The sequence below is a fragment of the Chanodichthys erythropterus genome, chromosome 12 (genome assembly GCF_024489055.1).
Source record: "Chanodichthys erythropterus isolate Z2021 chromosome 12, ASM2448905v1, whole genome shotgun sequence".
NCBI lineage: Eukaryota > Metazoa > Chordata > Actinopteri > Cypriniformes > Xenocyprididae > Chanodichthys > Chanodichthys erythropterus.
Genome location: NC_090232.1, coordinates 44,946,678 through 44,959,345, shown reverse-complemented (window position 1 = coordinate 44,959,345; position 12,668 = coordinate 44,946,678). Strand labels below are relative to the sequence as shown.

The following is a 12,668-nucleotide window of genomic DNA, read 5'->3' as shown; positions in this document are numbered from 1 at the left end:
CACATTTATCCATAAAATGAAGACACACCTTTCAGAATCTTGGGATAATATAATCAGGAGCACAGGTGATTGTGCTTTAGAGATTGCATCCTAGAATCATTGACAGGGTTTTATACTATACAGTATAATTACAGTACAGTAAAGTAAACTGTAGCACATATACACCCTCAAATTAATGATTGTCAAAGATAGTCTTTTGTCAGAAGACAATATAGTATATATTACTGTAGTACTGTATACCGTAATGAAATTTGAAAGGTGCAGAGGACAGCAAATGTATTTATTATATGTACTGAGCAGTGTTGATTTAACTCTGAGGATTTTACAGACTATGTTTCAGTTGTTGTGGGCAAGTACATGGAGCTTCAGGTGCGAGTATATAACAAGTGATTGTCCACTGCAAATTAAGCTAAAATGCAACTTATTTTATTTATACATATACACACACATTAAAAAAACAATTTGCAAACACAGAAGGAAAGTATGCAACAATTTTCCAGAGAAAGTGTAATTCTATTATTAGACATTTCTGTCATAACTTTTGTTCTACACATCTGTGAGATTGTGATTAATTATGCATCAGTTCTATAGTATTTCACAATGTTTAACTTCCATATGAAGTGTACAAATGACATATCTTCGATCACTCATCACTGAATTCGTTTGTAAAGGCGAATGACATTTTTGCAGTTTGGACAGGTGTGTTTCACATCCTTGCACGCGTCCACACAGAAAGGAATGCAACAACAGAACCAGCAACTGAAAAGCACAACAGACAAACTCTAAATATCAGCAGTCTGTGAATTCAAGCAGGGTAAATGCTCTAATGCTTGTACAGTTATACTCACATAAAGAGCGCAAGGCCTCCACAGATTAACCAGGTGAGCAAACCGTTTATATATTCGATTTCTGTGAGGACCTCCGTCATGCAGTGAGGACAGATAATGCGGCCCGGTACATCAGTGAGATTCATAGTCGTCATCTGTGTAACTGCACATGTACAAATGTGGAACAAATATAAAATACTGCACATAAGAGGTTTGAAGTGCCCCAATTATGTTTTTTTTGGATATTCCCTTTAATGTACTGTGTAATATATCTATTTGTGAATGTAAAAGTTCTGCAAAAAGATCAAAGTACTTGATAAATGAAGTCATTGTAAAAGACAGAAGCAATTCTGAACTGCCAAAATGAGTAATTCCAGTTTTACTTCCTGCACAAATGTAGGTTTGTGTCACATTTGCATAATGCTGTATACGGTCTTCATTGGCTGCTGGCAAACAATGTCTGCTTTGACCCTCAAACATCGTAGTTGTTGTTGAAATTGGAAGAGTTTGGTTCATGTTATCCACATGTTGCAAAGACACTGTTTTCTGTGTTTTTTTGACATTGGATGCATGCAAACTTATAAGAGCTTTTAAAATAGCATAATACGGGTTTATACCTGTATAAAAATCTACAAGATGAATACATAGTTCAGGTGACATGCAAAATATACTTTTATATGAACTTGGAAGAAATTAAAAAAAAAAAAATAATGGTAGTGTCCTCCGAAATTTAGGAAACTCTCTAGATTTCAAGGCATAGTTTTAGAAAATATCACAATCACAATCACATGTGTCTTTTCTGCTGTGATGCCTGATTAGTGGAATTAATGATTACCAGTTAAAGATAGTACACAGATCATACAAAAGTCAAGGGTCAAGAGCTCAACTAAAACAGACACTGATCTCCATGGCGGTGACCTCAAACTAAACATTTTCAATGAGACATCAACATCTAGACCTCTGTTAATTCTCAATAAGAGCTTCTGTAGACGTGTGACAGAAATAAAGTCAGTCTGCTTAGTAATAAGTGAAGCTGGTAATGCTGTTTGTGGAGTTGTTTAATCAGATCTTCAGAGATTTAATGTCTTTTATCTTCAGTTCATCTAAGGCTGTGGCTGAAGAAAGTTGTAGTTTGTGTTCTTATTTCTCTTTCTTTCAGTGTTTGTTCACAGCAGGTGTTTGAATGATTGAAAGAATGTTTCAGGAACATCATATTAACCTTTAAATAACGTTCTACTAACATTAAGAAAACTGAACATTTTCATGTTCTTGGAATGTTAAGTTGAAAGAACATTTGAGGAACATTATACCTTTTAAAACATGTTTCTCTAATGTCAAGAAAACTGGACATTTTTTTACTTTCCCAGAACCAACACTGAATATTTCTTATAACAAAAATCTGCTAGTGTTCAACTCTCATGAAATGAATGAAAATGAGAAATGATTGGTCTAAGGTGCTGAACACTCACCGACAGGGATCATGGTGGGCTGGGCAGTGGTGGGTGGAGCCCCATACCCATATTGTGGAGTTTGGTAAGGTGCAGTTTGTGGACCTGTGAAAGTGTCAAAACACAAGTTAAAAACACTGAAACCCACTGCAGGGGGAATTTGTAGGATGTGAGATCATACACTTTATCTAAAAGCCAGTTATTCTCCAATCAATGAAAAAGGTAGACTTGATCCAATTAAACAAATGACCAAATCAAAGAAAACACAAGCCAAGTTTATATGCACCCAAATAATCTTTAGTAATTGGACTGATGGCTCAATCAGAACTCAATCTGAGTGAAATTTTGATTGAAAAGGGCGGTGTAGACCTGAAATAAATAATAAAAGTATTTAAACACTTAAGAAGAATATGACTTCTCAATCAGATTCTCATATATACTCATATATGTACTCTAAAAAATTCTGGGTTAAGAACAACCCAATAATTATGGACAAACCCAGTGATTGGGTTGTTTTAACTCAGCGGTTGGGTTAAATGTTTGCCCAATGTGCTGGGTAGTTTTATTTAACTCAACTATTGTTTAAAAATGACTATATGGCTGGCTTAAAATGAACCCAAAATAGGTTGGAAATTAAAAATCAGACACATAATTACTAGAGGCAACAATAATAATCAAAAGATGAACATTCATTAAAAAGCAATTTAATACATGTTTATTATTTAATTATTATTAATTAAACATATTAATAAATGTTATTTTCCAACCTATTTTGGGTTCATTTTAAGTGATCAATAAAGTAATTTTTAAACATCAGTTGAGTTAAATAAAACTACCCAGCAGGTTGGGTTAAAGATTCAACCCAACAGCTGGGTCAAAACAACCCAATCGCTGAGTTTGTCCATTTTTAACCCAACTTGGGTTGTTTTTAACCCAGCATTTTTTAGAGTGTGTGTACTGGAGCCCTATAACAAAAATCAGGGTTCATGTAAATAGAAATTTCAGAATTTGAAATCGGATTGGATTCATTCAGATTGATAAAAATTAGTGCATATAATGTATTTATCATTAAGAGTCAAGGCTTTTTCTTCCTCTAGCATCAGTGAACAACCAAACTCAAGCAATGATTGAAACAATGTTAAATCAATGTAAATGTATCAACCTCAACCACAATGAATCAATATCACTTTTGCACCCGCAATTAATGTTGAAAAAATGAAAAATGAAATTTCAACCAAAAAAATCAATGGAAATGCACTGTCAGAAAATGAAACACGACTACAACTGACTTAAAGCCACAGAGCCTGAAATCAACTGAAGATAAAAGAAGACATTAAATCGAAATTTAAATCTATGGAAAATGTGGTGGTCAGTGTTTCCTTTAGTTGGCCAGTTTGAATCTTGGCTTTTCATGTGAGTTTGTGGTTTTTGTAACAGTGTTTACTTTAAATATAGTGTTTAAATATATCACGTTATTTTAGCCAGTCTTGGAGCTTTGGTTGATGGATGGAAATCCATTGCTGATATAATCCAAAATATGAGATGGCCAGGTCCTGAAACCCAAAGCATCTTAGACCTTAGTGTTTCTGTTTTTGGAGAACATTACAATTGTCTTTCTTCTGATAACTTTCACAGACAGAGAGGTTTCCACCTTCTGCAACAGTATCCATCCATTAGCAATCTAATCTGCCAGGCCGTTACTTATTAGAGGTCAACAGCTCGTAAATGTTTCATACATGTTTCATGAGTAATCGTGACGCACAATCTAAAATCACTAGCCAAAGTCTGTATGTTTTACAGGGAACATCCTTTAACACACATCTGACATCATGGATTGAGCCACTGGACACGTGACTTGATAACCTGTCCATAAAACACCTTAATGGGGAAGCTTCTCAAACAAAGACACTGAAAAGAATTTAGCGTGAGATTTACTTTGAAACCATTTTCACTCAGAAACAGCTAAGTATATATACAAATACACGTTCAGGAACACATTGCATTAAACCAAAAACACTGAAATATATATATATATATATATATATATATATATATAATTATAATTTTTTTTCTTGTAAAACATACTCTTGTAAAACATTTGTTTTACTAACATCTTTGAAAAAATATATATTTTTTTTTTACAGTTTAAAGTTTTTGGATTTTTTTTTTTTCAGTATATTATTAATACTTGGGTGAACATTGGCTTGCATTTGTTTCACAAACTTTCTCCTTATTTGTTTATATGCAAACATTTCACAACAAGGTCCCTTTTGTTAACATTAAGTTTAACATGAACTAAAAATTAAATACGTTTCTAAAGCATTAACCAATGTTAGCTACTGGAACCTTATTGTAAAGCGTTAGATTGATTATATTACATTCTGGTTGGTTCTTGTTAGTGAAGTCGGAACGGAAGATGATCTGACCTGGTTGAGGTGGGTAGGGTGCCTGCGGTCCAGGGTAATTTATGCCTGTCTGGGTCGTCTGAGCACCGTAATAAGGAGGGGGGTTGTGTTCTTTCTCCATTATCAAAGACCTGTAAATGAGAATACATGAAGATGAGGAATTGGAAATCAGAAGCAAGTTTCTTTATCTTTGTTATGTCCTTTTCTCTCTTTATCTTGTTCTACTAATTTTCCTATCTATAGTAAAAACCACACACTATATGATAGCTGACTTATAAATGCAAAGCTGAACAACATCTCTTTATGTACATGTAACAAAAGCTCTTAGATCATGTAAAAAAAATGCTAATACCTGTATGTGCTGTGAAAAAGTGCCGGTTGTGTTGCTTCTCCTTTGAGAGCGACAGGGAACTTACAGTAGAAAATGAATTACCGTGAGTGAGAGAGCGAGAGGGTGTGGTTCATGCTAGAGACAACAGTGAAGTCCAGTCATAAATGTCAGCAAACTGTAGGCATAAAATTACAGGCAAGATAACATTGACACCAACTGTGTAGGCAGGTGTCTATCTTTGGTTGACTAAATTATAGTAGACCTCCCCATATTCCATTAAAAAAGTATGCAACATCATCCATTTAGTTATTTTCCCTCTTGTTTGCATAAGCTATTAATGTTACAGCAAACTTATTAAACTGGGACTAATCTGAATTATTTCTTAGTATGGAGTTGTCACGTTTAGTTTGGGCTTATTTCGTTTTGATGGACTCTGTATTTAGTTATTTTCTGTCGGTATCCTTTGTTCTAATCACTAGTTTGTTTCTATGGTAACTGATTATGTTGTACACCTGTTTCTAGCTCATTATCCTGTGTCTATACAGCCCTCCGTTTGTTCAGTTCTTTGTCTTGTGTTGTTTATGCTGCCACGTTTCTCCTGTGATCTTCATTGTTGTTGTTGTGGTGTGTTATGAATAAATTGTTGCTTTTTGGCCATTTATAAACTTGTAAATTAACCAACCTGATCTTACGGCAATTCGTACGTATTTTACGAGGTGGCTGATTCGTACGAATTCATGCAACCTCACTCATAATTTATACGAATTAGCCACCTCGTAAAATACATACAAATTGGTCGTGAGATAGCATTGAAATGAACACATTCATGTATAGAGGTCACTACAGTGGACGGCTATTCAAAAAAGCATTTTCTTGCATATGCAAGACGGCATAGTTGACCCATAGTTTGAGCCTATCCTATACATTGCCACCAAGTGGAGAGCCGTTGTGTTGATGTTTTTCCCTCCAAACCAAGATAGTCAGAAATGTCAAGTTGCTCCGGAATATCAATTCATTCCTTCTATCCTAGGAGACTTTTGCAGGTAAAAAAAAAAAAAAAAAAATGTTGTAGCATCAAGCAATATCTAACATAACATAAATTTTCCAAGTATTGATTTTAGATTGGGAGAAAATTCTGATTAATCATGCATCACTAATTATATTTCAGCAACAATTCATACTATTTGTAACGAGGCAGACTCGGGAAGATCCATGTGCAGCATTTATTAAAGTGAGAGTGGTCGTACAGGCAGGGTCAAACAGGAACAAACAGGAGCAATAAGGAACAGGCAGAGTCGTAGTCAGGGTACAGGCAAGGATCGAGGCAGGCAGCAATGGGTCGTAAAACAGGAATCAGGCAAGATCAATCACAGATAGACAAACAGGATACAAGGAAACGCTCAGAAATGTAACACGAGTGAAAACAAGACTTCGCGATCAGGTGATGAGTGTGTGAGTCTTTTATGGTCCAGGTAATGCATGGCAGCTGGATGTGGTGATTAGTGTAGTGATTGGTGGAGTGAGTGCAGGTGATTGGCAGAGAGGATTATGGGGAATGTAGTCCGAAACTTGACAGGGGCAGACGGTGATCGTGACACTATTACTGTGACTGTTGTTGAAAATACTTCATCTGCAGTGACTTTTTTGACTGTAAATAAATTTGCATTAGCATCAAAAAAGCAATGTGAGTGCATAATGTATGTGATTTGTAATGCATTACTTTTCTTGTTAGATCAAAAAGTAATCTGATTACTCAATGCACATTACTTTTAATGCACTACTTTACTCGTTAGATCAACAAGTAATCTGATTACGTAATGCATGTTACTTGTAATGCATTACTTTACTCGTAAATCAAAAAAGTAATCTGATTACTCAATGCACATTACTTTTAATGCATTACTTTACTCTTTAGATCAACAAGTAATCTGATTATATAATGCATACTACCTGTAACATATTACTTATTTAGATCAAAGGTAATTTGATCACATAATTCTAATTAATCATTAGTTCCCGCCTTTTTTCTTCTTATTGGTGATGATGTGCACACACTGTAAATGCATCATAATAGTTTGCTGTCAGTTTGTGCTCATTGTTCATAAATCTTTAATGTGATTGCCCATTGTGATAGGAAGTTGCCATTAACTCAGTGAAACAGATGAGTGCTGTTTGAATCTCTTTTGATTTAATCACTTCAATTTGTATCCAGCATTTCCTGGAGCAGGATGAAATTAAGATGCTGCAAACCAGAAAGCACATTAATGGAGAGAGAGAGAGAGAGAGAGAGAGAGAGAGAGAGAGAGAGAGAGAGAGAGAGAGAGAGAGAGAGAGAGAGGACAGCTTATAAACAACTCACCATGTCTCAAAAATGTGTAGAGCCTTTATTTTCCATGTAGCTACTGAAGCCTCAACCTATACATTCATAAATACATTGAAACATCAACCAGCATGCAAAATCACATTTGGAGTTTTGCATTCTATCCATTACTGATACTGTTATTAGGGAAGACACAATGAACAAGGAAATTATAACTTTTTATATTTATTTTTAATTTTTATTTAGTAGCCTATTGCTTCAATAGCCTATTATACTTCGGTTAAATCCAAAATACAATATGAATAATAACTAGTTTTGAGTCAAAGTTTAAAATAATCTAGGAACAATGTTGAAAAAAGTGAAACGTGAAATTTCCGTGTCTGTGTGTGTGTGTGCACGCGTCCATAGTAACCGGCGGTATCCAGGCTACGGAATACAAACATTCGGCGACTTCGCTACAGGAACCGATAGATCTCTTTAACAAAACGATTTTAAATACAGGCTGGTAAATACTTTTTTTTTTTTTTTCTTTAAACCAAATCATGATGTCATCCCAAATTTTAGTGTCGCGACCCCATTTTGACACGCGGATCGTGGCACAGAACGGCTCACAGCCACCGGTCACAAACCCGGAGACCACCGTTAAGGAAAACGTTTACGCGGGGACATCCGCCGGTCTGGCCACTGCGGGCTACCGGAGCGGCAAATACACCCCCGGAGAGTGGATCAACAATAACTCTGATATATTAAACCGGGCAGTTGCGGACCGAAACCACGCGGAGAACATTTGCAACGAGTCCAAAACGCTGAAAGCGGAGACCGACGCCGGGACTTTACGCACGCAGACCGAGGGCACCAAACAGCTGGGCGCGCGGCTGCAGGACATCCACCGCTATAGATCCGAGTTGGAGCTGTTCATCGAGCGGCTGAACGCAGAAACAGACCTGCTGATTGGCTGCAGGAGGCGGCTGGAAAAAGCGCTGGACGCCACGGAGATCCCCTTCGCCATCGCCACCGATAACCTGACCTGCCGAGAGAGACGCTTCGGACCGGATCTGGTGGAGGACCAGGTGGAAGAGGAACTTCTAAAGGTATGAAAAATATTTCTGACTTCTAAAGATATGGAAAAAGTGAAGAAAGTCTTATTTAAATCAAAAATAAAAATAATCGATATTGAAAAGTTATTGTCTAAATGTGTTCTTGGCTCCCCACAAGGTGGAAATTATGTTAATATGAAATTGTTTATTCTTTCATCATTAAAAAGAGAATAATAATAATGATAATACACATAACAATAAATACATTATTAGTAGTTGTAGAACCCTTTTCATTTATAATAATAAATAATAATAATTTATCTATATTATTTTTAGTAGTAGTAGTGCTGATGAAGATGGCATTAAATACAAACAAGTTTAATAGGTGAACACGATTGATTTCCAACAGGAGGTGGAGCTGATCAGAAGCGTCCAGGCCCTGCTGAAGAAAACTCTGGATCAAACCCTCAACCAGATCAGGCCAGTTATCCAAATTATGAATCTTTGGATAATTATCATTTAATTCCTTTGAGACAGCACATAACTGGATGGGAGTCATAAACCTGTTTGTGTCCGCCAGGCTGAACCGGGACGTGAAGCAGACTCTTGAGTTAGACTGGTCTGACAAACAGCAGGCCTACAGTCTGGATGACCAGTGTGGACGCTATAACAACAGGAGCACGGACACACAATGGCATCCCAGCTCAGCAGTGCTGCAGGACCAGTGCGTGTCAAACCTTGTGCCTTACCTTAGCTCAGAGTGATACAAACTGTATTTTCATTTCGCACACCTTTCACAAAACATTTCAGCATATCAAATGTGCTGTTTCTGCCTAATCAGATCATTATGAACACTCAGACAGCAACATAGTATGGCCCAGATCCGGCCCACATCTGGTACATGTGGAATACACACGGACCAGATGTGGGCCAGATCTGGGCTGACACTATGTTGCTGTCAGTTCTTGGCTGTATTTGGTTTTTGATAATGCGTAGCTATTGCAGTGACAGCACTTTCCGATGTGTCTCTCTATAGGGTGTGTGATGAGGAGGTGTGGCGTAAGTTTACTCGGGACAACCTGCGGCTGGCAGAGAGAGAGGAGGTGGCGAGCCAGGCCTTGAGGCGGCTGTCTGAGCGGGTGCTGCAGGAGACGGCTGAGGACCTGCGGGCACAGTGTGCCACTGTAGATCAGGCATTCATTCAGCGCTGCATGGAACTGAGCCAGGCCAAAACACAGCTGGAGCTGCATCTGGGACAGGCAATACACACCTATACAAAGCAAATGCCTATACATGTATACTGTAAATAAAAAGGTGGAATTTATGGTAAAATGAATGGCAGCTGTGGTTGCCAGAACTTGCCAAAGTGTTTCTTGCTAGTTTCAGCATGATGCAGTTATAATTTTTACGTTCTGCGTCATATTGTTTAAATAGCTAATGCATTTGCGCCCATTTGTGAGCCCAAGGGCGTGCTGGTCTGAAAAAGAGGTGTGTTAAGGTGCATTGTTGGCGCCTTATTATTTTGAGGTAACTGTAATAGACTGCGCAACTGCGCCATTGACCAACTGAAACCTGGTCTAAAGTCAATGGTGCAGTATTTGTTTTGTTATTTAAAGAGCGCATTAGTAATATGCACCTATATGCGGGTGCACAATGCGCGTACATCCTGCTTATTACACACACAGGGACACGCAGCAGCACACAAACATGCCAAATATTAAAAATAAAAGGATTACAATGTAAAAGATTATTATTGTGTGCATAAAAATAAGGCGTTCAGTTATTCTGCTTGCAAATTCAGCCTTGTAAATAGCGAATCCGCCGTGGCGCGAGCGCATCTGGCTTTTAAAGGGAATGGGAGATGAGACTCTGGTTGGTTTATTGTGCATTACGCCCAAAACACACCCATGACTCATTAAAAGAATAGGGACAACCCTTTTAGACCATGCGCCGGGCGCACCAACCATTTTTCCCGTCCTTAAACTAGCAAAAGTGGATTCGGACAGCCCTAAGTGCACTTGTGCCGTGCGCTTTAGACCATATGCTTAGATCGTTAAAATAGGGCCTTAGGATTTAACTTAACTTTACATTTATAAAAACATATGTGACTTTAATTCACTTTAATTCACGACTGACTATATTAAAATAATGAAATTAATACCTCAGTATATAAGTCTGCAGTAGTGCACAGTTCTCTACAGCCTTGTAATTAATTGTATTTTTCAAAAATGTCTTCAAATACACTATCTAGTGGCTGTAGTTAAAAATTCATGTTATTTTAAGTGTTTGATTTCCAGTAGATAGCAGCAATTGTCCACAAAACCCAGGCACATTTTTCATGTCTATGAATGAATACAAGAAATGTAGATCTATTTTAAAGTGGATTTAACATAAATGTTTGCTATTTTATATAAATGTATATACTTATTATATACAATTATTACAAATTGAGGCAAATAAAATACAAAAAATCCAGGCCTGGCTACACCTGTTTGAAGTCAACAGTGTCAGCAAAGTCAATTTTGAGAAAAAGTTAAAGTTTTCTGAAGGTTCCAAAACCAAGAAACCATACCTTAAATCCCTGGTAATAATTTACAAATTTTACAAAAAAGATCTGCACACTGTTGTTCTCCCTTTATTTAGAAAAAGTTAAAAGTGTCAACGTTTCGGTAATAGACCTTCGTCAGGCACACACCGAATTACACCAAATTTGGCACAAACCAAGTCAAAATAGGAAAAATTTATATTCAATTCTTTTTTCCATAATTCCACAATTGTTTGATTAACATTAATGAAACAGACAGCCTATGTATTAAGACCTACTGTATCACATGGATGTAATATAATGTTACACATTAGATGTTTTTCCCCAACAGTTAACCAAACGTTCACTTTAGACATAACAGATAGCGTTTGCGTGAATACTCGCCAACACAGTTTTTTTAAATACTGTAATTCTGTTTATGTGTACATTGGGATCGCAAGCTAAGGCATCTTTGTGCGCACGCTTCGGATCTGTCAGTCAACGTGAGTAAGATCGTTTTGTTTACATCAGCATGAGTTTGAAAATGACATTTCATTGTTTCAGACTCATGCTACTGACAAATTACAATCTTTATTTAGTGTATGAAAGAGCTTACATAATCTTCATGTTTCATACTTCATACAAATAAACATGAAGTGACAGGATAAAACTTTAATCTCTATGTATGTTTAATGTGTGTGTAATAGATTCTGGATCAGATTGGGGCTCAGGAGAGGAATATCTCATACTTGCAGCAAGCTGTCTATGATAAAGAAGCTCCACTCAGAGTGGCTCAATCCAGGTTGCATTACCGGACCTTCAGACCCAACATGGAGCTGTGCCGAGACCAGCCGCAGCTCAGGTACATGTACGCATGCACACACTCACTCACTCTCGCAACACACATGAACCCATCTGATGTTTGTGTGTTTGTAGTCTGTTAGGTGAAGCATCAAATCTCAGCAGTACAGTATCAGCCCTGCAGCAGCAGCTCTATGAAGCGCGCAAATCTTTGTCTGACCTGGAGGAGAGTCGACTGACCCTGGAGAAAGACATCGCTTGCAAAACAAACTCTCTCCTCATCGACCGAGAGAAGTGTATGACACACCGCACACGCTACCCTACCGTCACAGCGCTGTCTGGATACTGACACACTCTCATGATATTCCCTCCTCAACAGGACGTCTGGGTCTGTTAGACAGTCACTTCCAGTGGCCTGCAGTGTGCGTCTATATTCTGTTTTTTTGTTATTGTTGTTTGTTTTTTTTGCAGTGATTATATTTGTCCTCTGGATTTAAAGAAAAGCAATCATTCTAGTATTAAATTATATAATATTTATTAAATGTTTTATTATGTCTCTTTTATTTGTCATTTATTTTTATTTCTGTTTTTGCCTATACAATGAAAATCGGCGAAGTTAAAATTACATTGGACACCACTGACTCTCATTAAACCATTGACAGAGTGTTTATTTTTGGGCACACTATTTCTTTAAGTTTTAGCGATTTATTATAACTGAGCCAACTATTCCTTAGAGCTCTGCTCTTGGGCTTGACGTCTGGCCTGCAAGTAGTATCACCAGACAGTCTATATGAGTCTTTTTGAATGAGCCCTTGATTGTTGCTCTGATTCCAGCTAAATAATCCATAAGGTCAACTTATGTTATGCCTGTTCTGTTTTTGCACATTCACAGCTTAATGCGGTTTGCATTACCTTAGCAAGGCATAGTAGGTATTTGTTCCCCATAACATCAATACAAGGCAAAGTGTTGAAGTT

General features: G+C 37.2%; 2 protein-coding genes across 2 annotated transcripts; one reads left to right on the top strand and one right to left on the bottom strand.

Moving 5' to 3' along the window:
* Positions 1–264: 264 nt before the first annotated feature.
* On the bottom strand, positions 265–5,593 carry si:ch211-202h22.9 (uncharacterized protein LOC559480 homolog). Its single transcript, XM_067404785.1, has 5 exons — positions 5,033–5,593; positions 4,702–4,811; positions 2,297–2,380; positions 849–990; positions 265–759 (listed from the first exon to the last, which is right to left on the bottom strand). The coding sequence occupies exons 2-5, from the start codon at positions 4,799–4,801 to the stop codon at positions 651–653; spliced, it is 435 nt and encodes a 144-aa protein (XP_067260886.1). The 5' UTR covers positions 4,802–4,811; positions 5,033–5,593; the 3' UTR covers positions 265–650.
* Positions 5,594–7,849: 2,256 nt separating this feature from the next.
* Positions 7,850–12,313, top strand: tekt4 (tektin 4). The gene is made up of 6 exons (XM_067404505.1): positions 7,850–8,422; positions 8,778–8,848; positions 8,949–9,092; positions 9,405–9,627; positions 11,600–11,754; positions 11,829–12,313. The coding sequence occupies exons 1-6, from the start codon at positions 7,874–7,876 to the stop codon at positions 12,040–12,042; spliced, it is 1,356 nt and encodes a 451-aa protein (XP_067260606.1). The 5' UTR covers positions 7,850–7,873; the 3' UTR covers positions 12,043–12,313.
* Positions 12,314–12,668: the final 355 nt, after the last annotated feature.

Bases quoted from the DNA above. Each gene is read 5' to 3' on its own strand.
- si:ch211-202h22.9 (XM_067404785.1), bottom strand. From the start codon at position 4,801: ATGGAGAAAGAACACAACCCCCCTCCTTATTACGGTGCTCAGACGACC. The intron at 991-2,296 runs GTGAGTGTTCAG...GTACATGTGCAG, and splicing joins GCCCACCATGATCCCTGTCG to TTACACAGATGACGACTATG. The intron at 760-848 runs GTGAGTATAACT...TGTGCTTTTCAG, and splicing joins GGAGGCCTTGCGCTCTTTAT to TTGCTGGTTCTGTTGTTGCA.
- tekt4 (XM_067404505.1), top strand. From the start codon at position 7,874: ATGATGTCATCCCAAATTTTAGTGTCGCGACCCCATTTTGACACGCGG. The intron at 8,849-8,948 runs GCCAGTTATCCA...TGTGTCCGCCAG, and splicing joins CAAACCCTCAACCAGATCAG to GCTGAACCGGGACGTGAAGC. The intron at 9,093-9,404 runs GTGCGTGTCAAA...GTCTCTCTATAG, and splicing joins TCAGCAGTGCTGCAGGACCA to GGTGTGTGATGAGGAGGTGT.